General features: G+C 64.1%; 1 protein-coding gene across 1 annotated transcript; it reads right to left on the reverse strand.

The window, feature by feature from the left end:
• Window positions 1-3,994: 3,994 nt before the first annotated feature.
• On the reverse strand, window positions 3,995-12,182 carry LOC138101086 (protein fuzzy homolog). Its single transcript, XM_068998926.1, is given in 15 exon segments — window positions 3,995-4,299; window positions 4,302-4,396; window positions 4,645-4,717; window positions 5,088-5,146; window positions 5,255-5,343; window positions 5,449-5,544; window positions 9,684-9,713; window positions 9,715-9,900; window positions 10,335-10,382; window positions 10,384-10,440; window positions 10,851-10,943; window positions 11,349-11,381; window positions 11,383-11,434; window positions 11,873-11,994; window positions 12,090-12,182. Coding segments are annotated over 15 exon segments (1,431 nt in total).
• Window positions 12,183-15,437: the final 3,255 nt, after the last annotated feature.

A 15,437-nucleotide genomic window follows, 5' to 3' on the forward strand; every position in this document is an offset into this window, starting at 1 on the left:
CATGAAAAACCGCGGGGAGACCCCCCCCCCAAAGCGAGGGGACCCCAAATCCCGGCCCCAAAGGCCGGGGGGGGGCACTGGGGGGGTGACACTGGGGGGTGACACGGGGGGGGCCCGGGGGGGGGGACACGGAGGTGCCCCCCGGGTGGGGGAGGGGGGGTCCCGGCCGCGGGTGCCTCCGCCCGCCGCCCCCCACCCCCCGCACCGGGGCTGTGACAGAGACACCGGTACCGGGGTTGGGAGAGGGCGGGGGGCGCGGGGGGGACAGACCCCCCCAATCGGGACCCCCAAACCCCCCAGGGCCCCCCCAAATCGGGACCCCAAAACCCCACAAGACACACCCCAAATCGGGACCCCAAACTCCCCCCAAGGCCCCCAAATCGGGACCCCAACCCCCTCCAGGGCCCCCCAAATCGGGACCCCAAACCACCCTCAGGGACCCCCCAAATCGGGACCCCAAAACCCCCCTGATTCCCCCAAATCGGGACCCCAAACCCTCCCCAGGGCCCCCCCAAATCGGGACCCCAAAACCCCACAAGACACACCCCAAATCGGGACCCCAAACTCCCCCCAGGGCCCCCCCAAATCGGGACCCCCAAACCCCTCCAGGATCCCCCCAAATCGGGACCCCCAAACCCCCCAGATTCCCCCAAATCAGGGCCCCAAACCCCTCAAACCCCCCAAACCGGGACCCCCCCAAACTCCCCCAAATCGGGACACCAAATCCCCCCAATCTGGGGCCCCAGGCCCCCCCAGCCCCCCCCAAATCGGGACCCCAAAACCCCCCAGATTCCCCCAAATCGGGACCCTGAACCCCCTCAAACACCCCCAAACCGGGACCCCCCAAACTCTCCCAAGTCGGGACCCCAAACCCCCCCAAATTGGGACCCCAACCCCCCCCCAAATCCCCCCAAATCGGGACCCCAAAACCCCCAAATCCCCCCAAATCGGGATCTCTCCCAACTCCCCCAAACTGGAACCTGGAACCCCCCCAAAGTTGGGACACCCCCCCCCCCCCCCAAAACCGAGCCCCCTCCCAACCCCTCCAAACCTGGACAGGGGGGTTGGGGTCCCATTTTTGGGGTGGGGGTCTCACTTTTGGGGGGGTCCTGGGCGTCCCATTTTTGGGGTCCCCTCTCACCTGGTCCCCGGGTGCTGTTCCCCCCCCCCTGCCCCCACCCCGGCGGTTTTTTAAGGCCTCGCCCCTCCCCCCCCCATTTCCTGCCCCCCCCAAAAACAACAGGAAGGGTGGAGGGGGAGGGGTGGGGGGGGGCTCAGGTTCCCACGGGACCCCCCCCCACCCATCTCGGGGTGGGTGTGGGGGAGGGGGGGGCACACCCTGCCCCACCCCCACCCGGGGAGGGGGGGATGGGCGTCCGGTTCTCACGGTCCCAGTATAAACCAGTATAAGCGAACGCAACCTCGCGTAACGCGAAACAACGCGACGTGAAACAACAGAACCCGCTGAAACCAACCCAGTAGAGCCCAGTTTAACCCAGTATAACCCGGTCTAACTCCGGACGACGCCCGGTAAATTAATACAACGCAATATTGTGCGTTATAAGTGAGTCCTGATTGGGTTAAGCTGCTGTCGCCCCAGTGCAAGCCGCTATAACCCAGTATAACCCAGCCTAAACCAGTACAGTCCAGCTACACCCAATTTAATCCAGTTTAAGTTTATATAAACCAATATTAACGAGCGTAATCAGCTCTAAAGCAATATAATCCAACGCAACCCACTTCGAAACAGCATGACCGATTATAAATAACAACAAAATTCACTATAACCCAAGACAAATAAATCTTAGTGCTCGTTATTATAAACCAGTATAAACCATTACAGCCCAGTATGGCCTGGTATAGCTCTCAGTACCACCCAATTATTGCGGGAACAGCCCACAGACCCCAAAGGCCCCCCAAGCCTCCCCAGGACCCCCAACACCCACCTCAGGTGAGCCCTCACCTGCAGCGCTGCCTCCAGGTGCGGCCCCTCACCTTTCCTGCGGTTTCTCCCCTCACCTTTCCCTCCCTTTTCCCTCTCACATTTTCCCCTCACGTTTCCCCCTCTTTTCTCCCTTTTCTCCCCGCACCTTTCCCGCTCTTTTCTCCCCTCACGTTTCCCTCCCTTTTCCCCCTTTTCTCCCTTTTCTCCCCTCACGTTTCCCTCCCTTTTCTCCCCTCACCTTTCCCGCCCTTTTCCCTCTCACATTTTCCCCTCACATTTCCCCCTCTTTTCTCCCTTTTCCCCTCACCTTTCCCTTCCTTTTCCCCGTCACATTTCCCTCTCTTTTCTCCCTTTCCCCCCTCACCTTTCCCTTCCTTTCCCCCCTCACGTTTCCCGCTCTTTTCTCCCCTCACGTTTCCCACCCTTTTCCCCCTCACATTTCCCCCTTTTCTCCCCTCACCTTTCCTTCCCTTTCCTCCCTCATGTTTCCCTTTCCCCCCTCACGTTTCCCGCTCTTTTCTCCCTTTCTCCCCTCACCTTTCCCTCCCTTTTCCCCCCTCACATTTCCCCCTCTTTTCTCCCTTTTCTTCCCTCACCTTTCCCGCCCTTTTCTCCCCTCATATTTCCCGCCCTTTTCCCTGTCACATTTCCCGCTCTTTTCTCCCTTTTCTCCCCTCACATTTCCCGCCCTTTTCTCCCTTCACCTTTCCCTCCCTTTTCTCCCCTCACCTTTCCCTCCCTTTTCTTCCCTCACCTTTCCCTCCCTTTCCTCCCTCATGTTTCCCTTTCCCCCCTCACGTTTCCCGCTCTTTTCTCCCTTTTCCCCCTCACGTTTCCCTTCCTTTTCCCCCTCACCTTTCCCTCCCTTTTCCCCCCTCACCTTCCCCTCCCTTTTCCCCCTCACCTTTCCCTCCCTTTTCTCCTCACCTTCCTCTCCTTTTCCCCTTTACATTCCCCACCCCTTTTCCCCTCATTTTTCCTGCCCTTTTTTCCCCTCGCGTTTCTCCGCCACGCCCCAGAGCCGCCTCACAGATCCAACGCGTTCATTCTCCGGGCCAGGCTCAGGGCGCTCGGGGCCGTGGCTCTCGGGGGGTCGCGGGGAGTTTTGGGGGCTCCTGGGTGACTTTTGGGGGTCTCAGCCGTGGCTCTCAGGGGGTCGTGGGGAGTTTTGGGGGCTCCTGGGTGATTTTTGGGGGGTCTCAGCCGTGGCTCTCAGGGGGTCGTGGGGAGTTTTGGGGGCTCCTGGGTGACTTTTGGGGGTCTCAGCCGTGGCTCTCAGGGGGTCGCGGGGAGTTTTGGGGGCTCCTGGGTGACTTTTGGGGGTCTCAGCCGTGGCTCTCGGGGGGTCGCAGGGAGTTTTGGGGGCTCCTGGGTGATTTTTGGGGGGTCTCAGCCGTGGCTCTCAGGGGGTCGTGGGGAGTTTTGGGGGCTCCTGGGTGACTTTTGGGGGTCTCAGCCGTGGCTCTCAGGGGGTCGTGGGGAGTTTTGGGGGCTCCTGGGTGACTTTTGGGGGGTCTCAGCCGTGGCTCTCAGGGGGTCGCGGGGAGTTTTGGGGGCTCCTGGGTGATTTTTGGGGGGTCTCAGGGCCGTGGCTCTCAGGGGGTCGTGGGGAGTTTTGGGGGCTCCTGGGTGATTTTTGGGGGGTCTCAGGGCCGTGGCTCTCAGGGGGTCACGGGGAGTTTTGGGGGCTCCTGGGTGATTTTTGGGGGGTCTCAGCCGTGGCTCTCGGGGGTCGTGGGGAGTTTTGGGGGCTCCTGGGTGACTTTTGGGGGGTCTCAGGGCCGTGGCTCTCAGGGGGTCGCGGGGAGTTTTGGGGGCTCCTGGGTGACTTTTGGGGGGTCTCAGCCGTGGCTCTCAGGGGGTCGCGGGAGTTTTGGGGGCTCCTGGGTGACTTTTGGGGGGTCTCAGCCGTGGGTCTCAGGGGGTCGAGGGGAGTTTTGGGGGCTCCTGGGTGACTTTTGGGGGGTCTCAGGGCCGTGGCTCTCAGGGGGTCGTGGGGAGTTTTGGGGGCTCCTGGGTGACTTTTTGGGGGTCTCAGGGCCGTGGCTCTCAGGGGGTCGCGGGGAGTTTTGGGGGCCCTGGGTGATTTTTGGGGGGTCTCAGGGCCGTGGCTCTCGGGGGGTCGCGGGGAGTTTTGGGGGCTCCTGGGTGACTTTTGGGGGTCTCAGCCGTGGCTCTCAGGGGGTCGCGGGGAGTTTTGGGGGCTCCTGGGTGATTTTTGGGGGGTCTCAGCCGTGGCTCTCGGGGGGTCGTGGGGAGTTTTGGGGGCTCCTGGGTGACTTTTGGGGGTCTCAGCCGTGGCTCAGGGCGCTGAGGGCGCTGAGGGCCGTGGGGCGCAGGGGGTCCCGGGGGTCCCGGGGGGCAGCAGCAGCAGCAGCAGCAGGGTCGGGCGCAGGAGGCAGCACCCCGTGTGCGTCGGCAGCGCCACGTAGCACAGCTGGGCCCCGGAGCCTGGGGGGCACCCCAAAATCACATCCACCCCCCCGCCAAACCCCACACTGACCCCCCACTCCTCCCCCAGACCCCCAAGTGACCCCCATGGATCCTCAACCGACCCCACGGACACCCAAGTGCCCTCTGGACACTCCCCAGCCCCTCAACAACTCCTTCAATGCCCCCATGGAAAGCCCCCGGCCTCCCAAGAGACCCCCCCAAGGATATTTGGGGTCCCCAGCCCCCCATTTCCCCTCCCCACTCACCCCTGCCCCCCAGCTCGGGGCAGTATTGGGGGGCCAGGAGGGTGTAGAGGTGCCGGAGGGCGTCGGCGCGGCGCTGGGGGGGCAACGTTGGGGCTGGGGGGAGCCCGGGGGGTCACTTTGGGGGGTAAATCGGGGGGCTGGGGGGTAGGAAAGGGTTCGAGGGCATTTGGGGAGAAATCGGGGGGTTTGGGGGGGAAATGGGGGTCCTGGAAGGTCACTTGGGGGTCGCGGGCTGGGAAATCGGGGGCTGAGGGGGTCTCGAGGACCAAATCCGAGGGGGGTTTTGAGGTGAAACAGGGGGATTTTGGGGAGTCTTAAGGGGGAATGAAGTGTTTGGGGGCAATAATTGGGGGGGTCTTGGGGGTTTTAGGGTTTGGGGTGGAGCAATGGGGGGGTCGGGGTCAGGTTTTGGGGTGCAGGGGGGGAGGGGAGGGGTCACATACCCTGCCCTGCCCCCTTGATGACCCCGCTCTGGGTCCGGCCCTGCCGGATCAGGACATACCTGGGGGGAGAGAAAAAAAGAGTTCGGGGACCCCCCCCAAACCCACCCGAGACCCTCCCAGAGGTCCAGACCCCCCCCCCCCAATTTAGGGGTCGCCCCCAGACTCACCCCAAAACCTCGGGGGGCAGCGGAGGGGGGCGGGGGCGGGCGCAGCCCCGGAGCTGCTCCAGAACGGGACCCCAAAACTGGGGCACGAGCTGGGGAGGATTTGGGTTATTAGGGAGGGGGAGACCCCCCCAAAAGCCCCCCCGAAAGCCCCCCAAAAATCCCCCCAGCCCCTCCCCACCCCCCCAGCCCCTCACCTGTGTGAGCAGGTGCTGCAGGGAGGGGCGGGGGCCGCAGAGCAGCGCGACCCCCACCCCCGGCAGCAGCGCCAGCAGCAGCAGCCGGTGCGGGACCTGGGGGGAGAGGGGGCGGGGGGGCTGGGGGCACTGCGGGGGCAGGTCGGGGCCGGTTTGGGGCAGTTTGGGGCAGTTTGGGGCAGTTTGGGGTCGGTTTGGGGCAGGTCGGGGCCGGTTTGGGGCAGTTTGGGGTAATTTAGGGGTCATTTAGGGGCAGTTTGGGGTCGGTTTGGGGCAGTTTGGGGCAGGTCAGGGCAGTTTGGGGCAGTTTGGGGCAGTTTGGGGTCAGTTTGGGGTCAGTTTGGGGTCAGTTCGGGGTCAGTTTGGGGCAGTTTGGGGTCGGTTTGGGCAGTTTGGGGTCAGTTCGGGGTCAGTTTGGGGTCAGTTTTGGGGTGTCACGTGACCTCACCTTGGGGCTGCTATTGGGCAGGAACACGGGTCAGTTTGGGGTCAGTTTGGGGTCAGTTCGGGGTCAGTTTGGGGTCAGTTTGGGGTCAGCTTGGGGTCAGTTTGGGGTCAGTTTGGGGTCAGTTTGGGGTCAGTTTGGGGGAGTTTGGGGTCAGTTCGGGGTCAGTTTGGGGTCAGTTTTGGGGTGTCACGTGACCTCACCTTGGGGCTGCTATTGGGCAGGAACACGGGGTCAGTTTGGGGTCAGTTCGGGGTCAGTTCGGGGTCAGTTCGGGGTCAGTTCGGGGTCAGTTTGGGGTCAGTTTGGGGTCAGTTCGGGGTCAGTTTGGGGTCAGTTTGGGGTCAGTTTGGGGTCAGTTTGGGGTCAGTTTGGGGTCAGTTTATGGGGTGTCACGTGACCTCACCTTGGGCTGCTATTGGGCAGGAACACGGGGTCAGTTTGGGGTCAGTTTGGGGTCAGTTCGGGGTCAGTTTGGGGTCAGTTTGGGGTCAGTTTGGGGTCAGTTTTGGGGTCAGTTTGGGGTCAGTTTGGGGTCAGTTTTGGGTGTCACGTGACCTCACCTTGGGGCTGCTATTGGGCAGGAACACGGGGTCAGTTCGGGGTCAGTTTGGGGTCAGTTCGGGGTAAGTTTGGGGTCAGTTTGGGGTCAGTTTTGGGGTCAGTTTGGGGTCAGTTCGGGGTCAGTTCGGGGTCAGTTTTGGGGTGTCACGTGACCTCACCTTGGGGCTGCTATTGGGCAGGAACATGGGGTCAGTTCGGGGTCAGTTTGGGGTCAGTTTGGGGTCAGTTTGGGGTCAGTTTGGGGTCAGTTCGGGGTCAGTTTGGGGTCAGTTTGGGGTCAGTTTGGGGTCAGTTCGGGGTCAGTTTGGGGTCAGTTTGGGGTCAGTTTGGGTCAGTTCGGGTCAGTTTGGGGTCAGTTCGGGGTGATTTCGGGGTGTCACGTGACCTCACCTTGGGGCTGCTATTGGGCAGGAACACGGGGTCAGTTTGGGGTCAGTTTGGGGTCAGTTTGGGGTCAGTTTGGGGTCAGTTTTGGGGTGTCACGTGACCTCACCTTGGGGCTGCTATTGGGCAGGAACACGGGTCAGTTTGGGGTCAGTTCGGGGTCAGTTTGGGGTCAGTTTGGGGTCAGTTTGGGGTCAGTTTGGGGTCAGTTCGGGGTGATTTCGGGGTGTCACGTGACCTCACCTTGGGGCTGCTATTGGGCAGGAACACGGGGTCAGTTTGGGGTCAGTTTGGGGTCAGTTCGGGGTCAGTTTGGGGTCATTTTGGGGTCAGTTTTGGGGTGTCACGTGACCTCACCTTGGGGCTGCTATTGGGCAGGAACACGGGGTCAGTTTGGGGTCAGTTCGGGGTCAGTTTGGGGTCAGTTTGGGGTCAGTTCGGGGTCAGTTTGGGGTCAGTTTGGGTCAGTTTGGGGTCAGTTTTTGGGGTGTCACGTGACCTCACCTTGGGGCTGCTATTGGGCAGGAACACGGGGTCAGTTTGGGGTCAGTTCGGGGTCAGTTTGGGGTCAGTTTGGGGTCAGTTTGGGGTCAGTTTGGGGTCAGTTGGGGTCAGTTCGGGGTCAGTTCGGGGTCAGTTTTGGGGTGTCACGTGACCTCACCTTGGGGCTGCTATTGGGCAGGAACACGGGGTCAGTTTGGGGTCAGTTTGGGGTCAGTTTGGGGTCAGTTCGGGTCAGTTTGGGGTCAGTTTGGGTCAGTTTGGGGTCAGTTCGGGGTCAGTTTGGGGTCAGTTCGGGGTGATTTCGGGGTGTCACGTGACCTCACCTTGGGGCTGCTATTGGGCAGGAACACGGGGTCAGTTTGGGGTCAGTTTGGGGGTCAGTTTGGGGTCAGTTTGGGGTCAGTTTTGGGGTGTCACGTGACCTCACCTTGGGGCTGCTATTGGGCAGGAACACGGGGTCAGTTTGGGGTCAGTTCGGGGTCAGTTTGGGGTCAGTTTGGGGTCAGTTTGGGGTCAGTTCGGGGTGATTTCGGGGTGTCACGTGACCTCACCTTGGGGCTGCTATTGGGCAGGAACACGGGGTCAGTTTGGGTCAGTTTGGGGTCAGTTCGGGGTCAGTTTGGGGTCATTTTGGGGTCAGTTTTGGGGTGTCACGTGACCTCACCTTGGGGCTGCTATTGGGCAGGAACACGGGGTCAGTTTGGGGTCAGTTTGGGGTCAGTTCGGGGTCAGTTTGGGGTCAGTTTGGGGTCAGTTTGGGGTCAGTTTTGGGGTGTCACGTGACCTCACCTTGGGGCTGCTATTGGGCAGGAACACGGGGTCAGTTTGGGGTCAGTTTGGGGTCAATTCAGGGTCAGTTTGGGGTCAGTTTGGGGTCAGTTTTGGGGTGTCACGTGACCTCACCTTGGGGCTGCTATTGGGCAGGAACACGGGGTCAGTTTGGGGTCAGTTTGGGGTCAGTTTGGGGTCAGTTCAGGGTCAGTTCGGGGTCAGTTCGGGGTCAGTTCGGGGTCAGTTTGGGGTCAGTTTGGGGTCAGTTTGGGGTCAGTTTGGGGTCAGTTTGGGGTCAGTTCGGGGTCAGTTTGGGGTCAGTTTGGGGTCAGTTCGGGGTCAGTTTTTGGGGTCAGTTCGGGGTCAGTTCGGGGTCAGTTCGGGGTCAGTTTTTGGGGTGTCACGTGACCTCACCTTGGGGCTGCTATTGGGCAGGAACACGGGGTCAGTTTGGGGTCAGTTCGGGGTCAGTTTGGGGTCAGTTTGGGTCAGTTTGGGGTCAGTTTGGGTGATTTTGGGGGTGTCACGTGACCTCACCTTGGGGCTGCTATTGGGCAGGAACACGGGGTCAGTTTGGGGTCAGTTTGGGGTCAGTTGGGGTCAGTTTGGGGTCAGTTTGGGGTCAGTTTGGGGTCAGTTCGGGGTCAGTTTGGGGTCAGTTTGGGGTCAGTTTGGGGTCAGTTCGGGGTCAGTTTGGGGTCAGTTCGGGGTCAGTTTGGGGTCAGTTTGGGGTCAGTTCGGGGTCAGTTTGGGGTCAGTTTGGGGTCAGTTTTGGGGTGTCACGTGACCTCACCTTGGGGCTGCTATTGGGCAGGAACACGGGGTCAGTTTGGGGTCAGTTTGGGGTCAATTCAGGGTCAGTTTGGGGTCAGTTTGGGGTCAGTTTTGGGGTGTCACGTGACCTCACCTTGGGGCTGCTATTGGGCAGGAACACGGGGTCAGTTTGGGGTCAGTTTGGGGTCAGTTTGGGGTCAGTTTGGGGTCAGTTTGGGGTCAGTTCGGGGTCAGTTCGGGGTCAGTTTGGGGTCAGTTTTTGGGGTGTCACGTGACCTCACCTTGGGGCTGCTGTTGGGCAGGAACATGGGGTCAGTTTGGGGTCAGTTTGGGGTCAGTTTGGGGTCAGTTTTGGGGCAGTTTGGGGTCAGTTTGGGGTCAGTTTTGGGGTGTCACGTGGACCTCACCTTGGGGCTGCTATTGGGCAGGAATACGGGGTCAGTTTGGGGTCAGTTTGGGGTCAATTCAGGGTCAGTTTGGGGTCAGTTTGGGGTCAGTTTTGGGGTGTCACGTGACCTCACCTTGGGGCTGCTATTGGGCAGGAACACGGGGTCAGTTTGGGGTCAGTTTGGGGTCAGTTTGGGGTCAGTTTGGGGTCAGTTCGGGGTCAGTTTGGGGTCAGTTCGGGGTCAGTTCGGGGTCAGTTTGGGGTCAGTTTTTGGGGTGTCACGTGACCTCACCTTGGGGCTGCTGTTGGGCAGGAACATGGGGTCAGTTTGGGTCAGTTTGGGGTCAGTTTGGGGCAGTTTGGGGTCAGTTTGGGGTCAGTTTTGGGGGTGTCACGTGACCTCACCTTGGGGCTGCTATTGGGCAGGAACACGGGGGACGTCGCGCGCGGCCGGGCCCGGCCCGAGGGCGCCCCCTGGCGGCCGCAGCAGCGCGCGCAGCGGGGCGGAGTCGGCGGCCGACAGCGCCCCCCAGCGGGGGGTGCCCAGCACGGCCCCTCCCCCCCCCAGGACCACGCACCCCAAATCCGTCTGCGCCGCCCCCGCGAAACGCTGCAGCCGCTCCTGGGGGGGGGGGGGGCACGGGGGGGACCCCTGAAATGTGGGGAACCCCCCCGGGACACCCCCGAGTCCGGGGGATCCCCGCCCAAACCCCGGGGAAACCCCCCCTCCCCCCACCCAAATCGTGGGAACCGCCCCAAGGGGGGACCTGGGGGTGCTGGGGGGGGGGCTTGGGGGTCCGGGGGGCTTTTGGGGGTCCCGGGTGGGGATTTGGGGCGTCCCGGGGGGGTTTTGGGGGTCCCCGGAGGGATTTTTTGGGGTCCTGGGGGGATTTTTGGGGGTCCCGGGGGGAGTTTTGGGGGTCCGGGAGGATTTTTGGGGGTCCCGGGAGGGTTTTTGGGGGGTCCCGGGGAGGCGTTGGGGGGTTCCAAGGGTTTTTTTGGGGGTCCCGGGGGGGTTTTTGGGGGTCCCGGGGGGGTTTTTGGGGGGTCCCTCACCTGCAGGGCATCGCGGGCGGTCGCTGGGGGGAGGGGGCAGCAGGGGGGGGCCCAGCCCCCACCCCCCCTTGGGCTTCAGGAGGGCGTCAATGAGACCGAAACAGCTCTGGGGGGGGGTGGGGGAGGGGAGGGGGCTCAGGCTGCGACCCCCCAGGGCCCCCTCCCCTCCTCAGGTTCCGTTCTTGCCCCCCCAGCCTCAAACTGCCCCCCCCCAAACCCTGAGAGCCCCCCAGGGCCCCCCCAGCAGCCCCAGTTACCCCCCAGCACCCCCCAGCACCCCCCAGGACCCCCTCAATCCCCCCAACCCCACCCAGGACCCCCCCCAGGACCCCCCATTGCCCCCCAACCCCCCCCCAGGACCCCTCCAGGACCCCCCCCAGTTACCCCCCAGGACCCTCCAGCCCCCTCCAGGACCCCCCGGACCCCCCAACCCCCGCAGGGCCCCCTCAGGACCCCCCAGGACCCCCCCAGGAGCCCCCAATCCCCCCAGGACCCCCCCAGGAGCCCCCTCCTCACCCTCAGGTCGCGCTTGAGCCGCTCCACGTTGCGGACGGGCACCAGTTCATCCAGTCCCAGCACCAGCACCTGCGGACTGGGATGGACTGGGAGCTCTGGGAAGGGGGGTGGGGGCACTGGGAGGGGCTGGGATAGACTGGGAGAGGAATGGGGGGCACTGGGGGGATTGGGAGCACCGGGAAGGGGGATGGGGGGCACTGGGAGGGACTGGGATAGGAATGGGGGTACTGGGAGGGGGAAGCAGGATGGACTGGGACGGATTGGGAGGGGCGTTGGGGGGAACTGGGACGCACTGGGATGGACTGGGAGCAGAACTGGGAGCAGAACTGGGACGAACTGGGAGAGGAGCTGAAGGCACCGTGATGAACTGGGAGGGGCGTGGGGACCCCCGGGACTGGGAGAGACTGGGCCATACTGGGATGGGAGAAACGGCCCGGGGAGAGGGGCGGGGGGGAGCCAGACTGGTCCAGACTGGTCCAGACTGGTCGGGGGTCTCACCATGGCGCCGAAGGCGGAGTCGAGGATCCGGGTGAGGGCGGGGGCCGGGGGGGCCGGGGGCGGGGCTGAGCACGATCAGGGTGATGCTGGGGGGGCACGGGGGGGTCACGGGAGGGGCTGACCCCCAATGACCCCCCCGTGACCCCCAATGACCCCTAATGACCCCCAATGACCCCTAATGACCCCCAATGACCCCCCCGTGACCCCCCCGTGACCCCCCTGTGACCCCCAATGACCCCCCTGACCCCAATGACCCCCAATGATGCCCAATGACCCCCCCGTGACCCCCAATGACCCCTGTGACCCCCCGTGACCCCCAATGACCCCCCTGACCCCCCCGTGACCCCCAATGACCCCCCTGACCCCCAATGACCCCCAATGACCCCCGGTGACCCCCAATGACCCCCAATGACCCCCAATGACCCCCCGTGACCCCCCCGTGACCCCCAATGACCCCCGTGACCCCCCCCGACCCCCAATGACCCCCAATGACCCCCGGTGACCCCCCGTGACCCCGGCCTCACCTGTTGCCGTAACCCGCCCAGGCCAGGTGCGCCGTGGGCGTGGCCGCCTCCCGAAGCTCCGCCCCCGCCGCCGCCCCGAACAGGTGAACCCCGTGCAGGGCCCCGACCAATGAGAACGGCACCTGGGGGGGCCCCAAAAATCCCAGGTCAAAGGTCACGGGGAAGGGGGGGGGGGGAGGGGTCGGGGTGGGTGTGGCCCAAAGGGGCGTGGCCTCACCTGTGGGCGGGGCGGGCGGCAGAACAGCGGCAGCCCGCTGGCCGTGGCCAGGCACAGCAGGCAGGGGGCGCCCTCCTCCTCCTCCGCGGGCATGAACACGCCCCCTTAGCGCTGAGCCACGCCCCCTCTGCGATAAGCCACGCCCCCTTCGCGCTTAGCAACGCCCCCTTCGCGCTTAGCAACGCCCCCTTCGCGCTTAGCAACGCCCCTTTCACTCTGAGCCACGCCCCTTTCTGCGCTAAGCCACGCCCCCTCGCTCTGAGCCACGCCCCTTCACGCTAAAACCACGCCCCTTCGCTCGGAGCCACGCCCCCTCGCTCGGAGCCACGCCCCCTCGCTCTGAGCCACGCCCCTCTCGCGCTGAGCCACGCCCTTTCCGCGCTGAGCCACGCCCCCTTTCACCCTAAGCCACGCCTCCTCCGCGCTGAACAACGCCCTTTCCGCGCTAAGCCACGCCCCCTTCTGCACCAAACCACGCCCCTTTGCCTTTAGCCACACCCACCCCGGTTTTAGCCACGCCCCTTCTACACTAAACCCACGCCCCCGACGCGGTTCAGCCACGCCCCTTCAGCTTTTAACCACGCCCCTTCTGCAGCAACACCACGCCCCCTTCGCCCCAAGCCACGCCCCCTGCACTAAGCCACCCTCCGCCGCGGTTTAGCCACGCCCCTCCCGCACCAAGCCACGCCTCCTCCGCCGCACCCGCCCCTTCCCCCGCCCCCCCCCAGCCCCACCCCCTCGCCGCGGCCACGCCCCCGCTCTCCCGGGACCGGCCCCGCCCCTTTCGGCCCCGCCCCTTTAGGCCCCGCCCCTTTAGGCCCCGCCCCTTTAGGCCCCTCGCGCCGCGGCCGCCGCTCGGTTCCCGCCGTTCGCCGCCCATGGCCCGCGCGGGGCGCGCCGGGAGCGCCGCGGTTGCCCCGGCAACGGCGGGAAGGGGCGGGGCTTCCCCCTCAAGGCGATTGGTTGAGGCGCGGTTGCCGCGGCAACCAGGGGCAGGGAGGGGGGGCGTGGCTTCAGCGCGGCTTCCGATTGGCTGCGCCGCGCCGTTACCGAGGCAACGCGTGTTTCCCGCCCTTGCGCGCGCGCGCGCGGCTGGTTGCGAGGTCACGTGAGGCTGCGTGCGGACGCGAAGGGCAGCACTTCCGGTAGGAGCCACTTCCGGTCCGGCGGGAGCTGCGGCCGGTACCGGCGGGGGGGGGGGACCCGGGGAGGGGGGGGGGGGAGGGGGGCTCAATTTGGGGTCTGGGGGGGTCCGTGGGGGCTCTGAGGGGCGGCTGGAGGGGGGTGGGGAGGGGGGCCGCGGCCTGGGGGTGACGCCGGCGCCCCCCGCCCGCCCCTCAGAGCGCGGCCTCCCGCGGAGCCCCGTGAGGGGCGATGGTGGTGCCGGCGCTGGAGGCCCCCCCCGCGCCCCCCCCCGCCATGGTGGCCGACGTCGTGTTCGTCATCGAGGGCACCGCCAACCTCGGGCCCTACTTCGAGTCCCTGCGCAAGCACTACCTGCTGCCCGCCATCGAGTGAGGAGAGACCCCCGCGAGACCCCCGCGAGACCCCCGCGAGACCCCCGGGACCCCCCCCCCCGGGACCCCCCCCGGGACACCCCCGGGACCCCTCCCCGGGACCCCCCCGGGACCCCCCCCGGGACCCCCCCGGGGACCCCCCCGGACACCCCCGGGACCCCCCCGGGACCCCCCCCCCGGACCCCCCCCGGGACCCCCCCGGGACCCCCCCCCGGGACCCCCCCCGGGACCCCCCCGGGACCCCCCCCCCCGGGACCCCCCCCGGGACCCCCGAACCTCCTGAGACCCCCGGAGCTCCGGGAGCCCCTGAAATCCCTCCCCTCCCCCCCCCTCCCGGGACCCCTCAGACCCCTCAGAACCCCCCCAGACCCCTCAGGGTCCCCCAAACCCCTCAGACCCTCCCTAACCCTCCCAGGACCCCCCCCAGACCCCCCAAACCCTCGGGACCCCCCCCCAAAATCCTTCAGGATCCCCCCCAAACCTTCCCAGGACCCCCCCCAGACCCCCCCAAACCTCTTGGGACCCCCCCCGACCCCCCCAAACCCTTCGGGACTGCCCCAAACCCTCCCAGGACCCCCCCGGACCCCCCCAAACCCTCTGAGGATCCCCCCAGACCCCCCAAACCCCTCGGGACCCCCCCAAAATCCTTCAGGATCCCCTCGGGACCCCCCCAAACCCTCCCAGGATCCCCCCAGACCCCCCCAAACCCCTCGGGACCCCCCCCGAACCCCTCGGGACCCCCCCAAAATCCTTCAGGATCCCCCCCAAACCCTCCCAGGACCCCCCCCAGACCCCCCCAAATCCCTCGGGACCCCCCCAAATCCCCTCCCCCTCCCCTCCAGGTACTTCAATGGTGGCCCCCCCGCTGAGACCGACTTGGGGGTGACGTGAGTGGGGCAGGGGAGGGGGGGTTGGGGTTTTGGGGGGTTTTTTGGGGTTTTGGGGGTTTTTTGGGGTTCTCCCTGTGGCAAGGGAGGATTTTTCGGGGTTTTTGGGAGTCTTCCCGTGGTAAGGGGGCATTTTGGGGGGGTTTTGGGGAGTTTTGGGGGGTCTTGGGGATCTTCCCGTGACGAGGGAGGGTTTTTGGGGTGACCCTGGGGTGAGAGTGGGGTTTTGGGGGGATTTTGTTGGCTTTTGGGGTTTGGGGGATTTTTGGGGGGGGGTTGGGGAATTTTGTTGGGTTTTGTGGATTTTTTTGGCATTTTTGGGAGGATTTTGGGGCTTTTTTGGTGTTTTTTTGGTGGGCTTTTGGTTTATTTGGAGAGGAGTTGGGTTTTTTTTTGTCTTTTGGCGGTTTTTTGCAGTTTTTGTTGGGTTTTTGGGGGGGGTTTGGTGGTTTTCTGGGGGGCTTTGTTGGGTTTCGTGGATTTTGGGGGGATTTTGGTGGGTTTTGGGGTGGTTTTGGTGGTTTTTTGTTGGTTTTTGCTGGTTTTTGTTGGTTTTTTGCTGGTTTTTTGCTGGTTTTTGCTGGTTCTTTGGCAGTTTTTGGGGTTTTTTTTGGGGGGTTTCTGTTGGTTTTTGCTGGTTTTTTGTTTGTTTTTGCTGGTTTTTGCTGGTTCTTTGGCAGTTTTTGCTGGTTCTTTGGCAGTTTTTGCTGGTTTTTGCCGGTTCTTTGGCAGTTTTTGTTGGTTTTTTGCTGGTTCTTTGGCAGTTTTTGGTGGTTTTTGCTGGTTCTTTAGCAGTTCTTGGTGGTTTTTTGGGGGGTTTCTGTTGGCTTTTGCTGGTTTTTGCTGGTTCTTTGGCGGTTTTTGGGTTTTTTGGGGGGTTTCTGTTGGTTTTTGCTGGTTTTTTGTTTGTTTTTGCTGGTTTTTGCTGGTTCTTTGGCAGTTTT

The sequence above is a fragment of the Aphelocoma coerulescens genome, unplaced genomic scaffold, assembly GCF_041296385.1.
Source record: "Aphelocoma coerulescens isolate FSJ_1873_10779 unplaced genomic scaffold, UR_Acoe_1.0 HiC_scaffold_188, whole genome shotgun sequence".
NCBI lineage: Eukaryota > Metazoa > Chordata > Aves > Passeriformes > Corvidae > Aphelocoma > Aphelocoma coerulescens.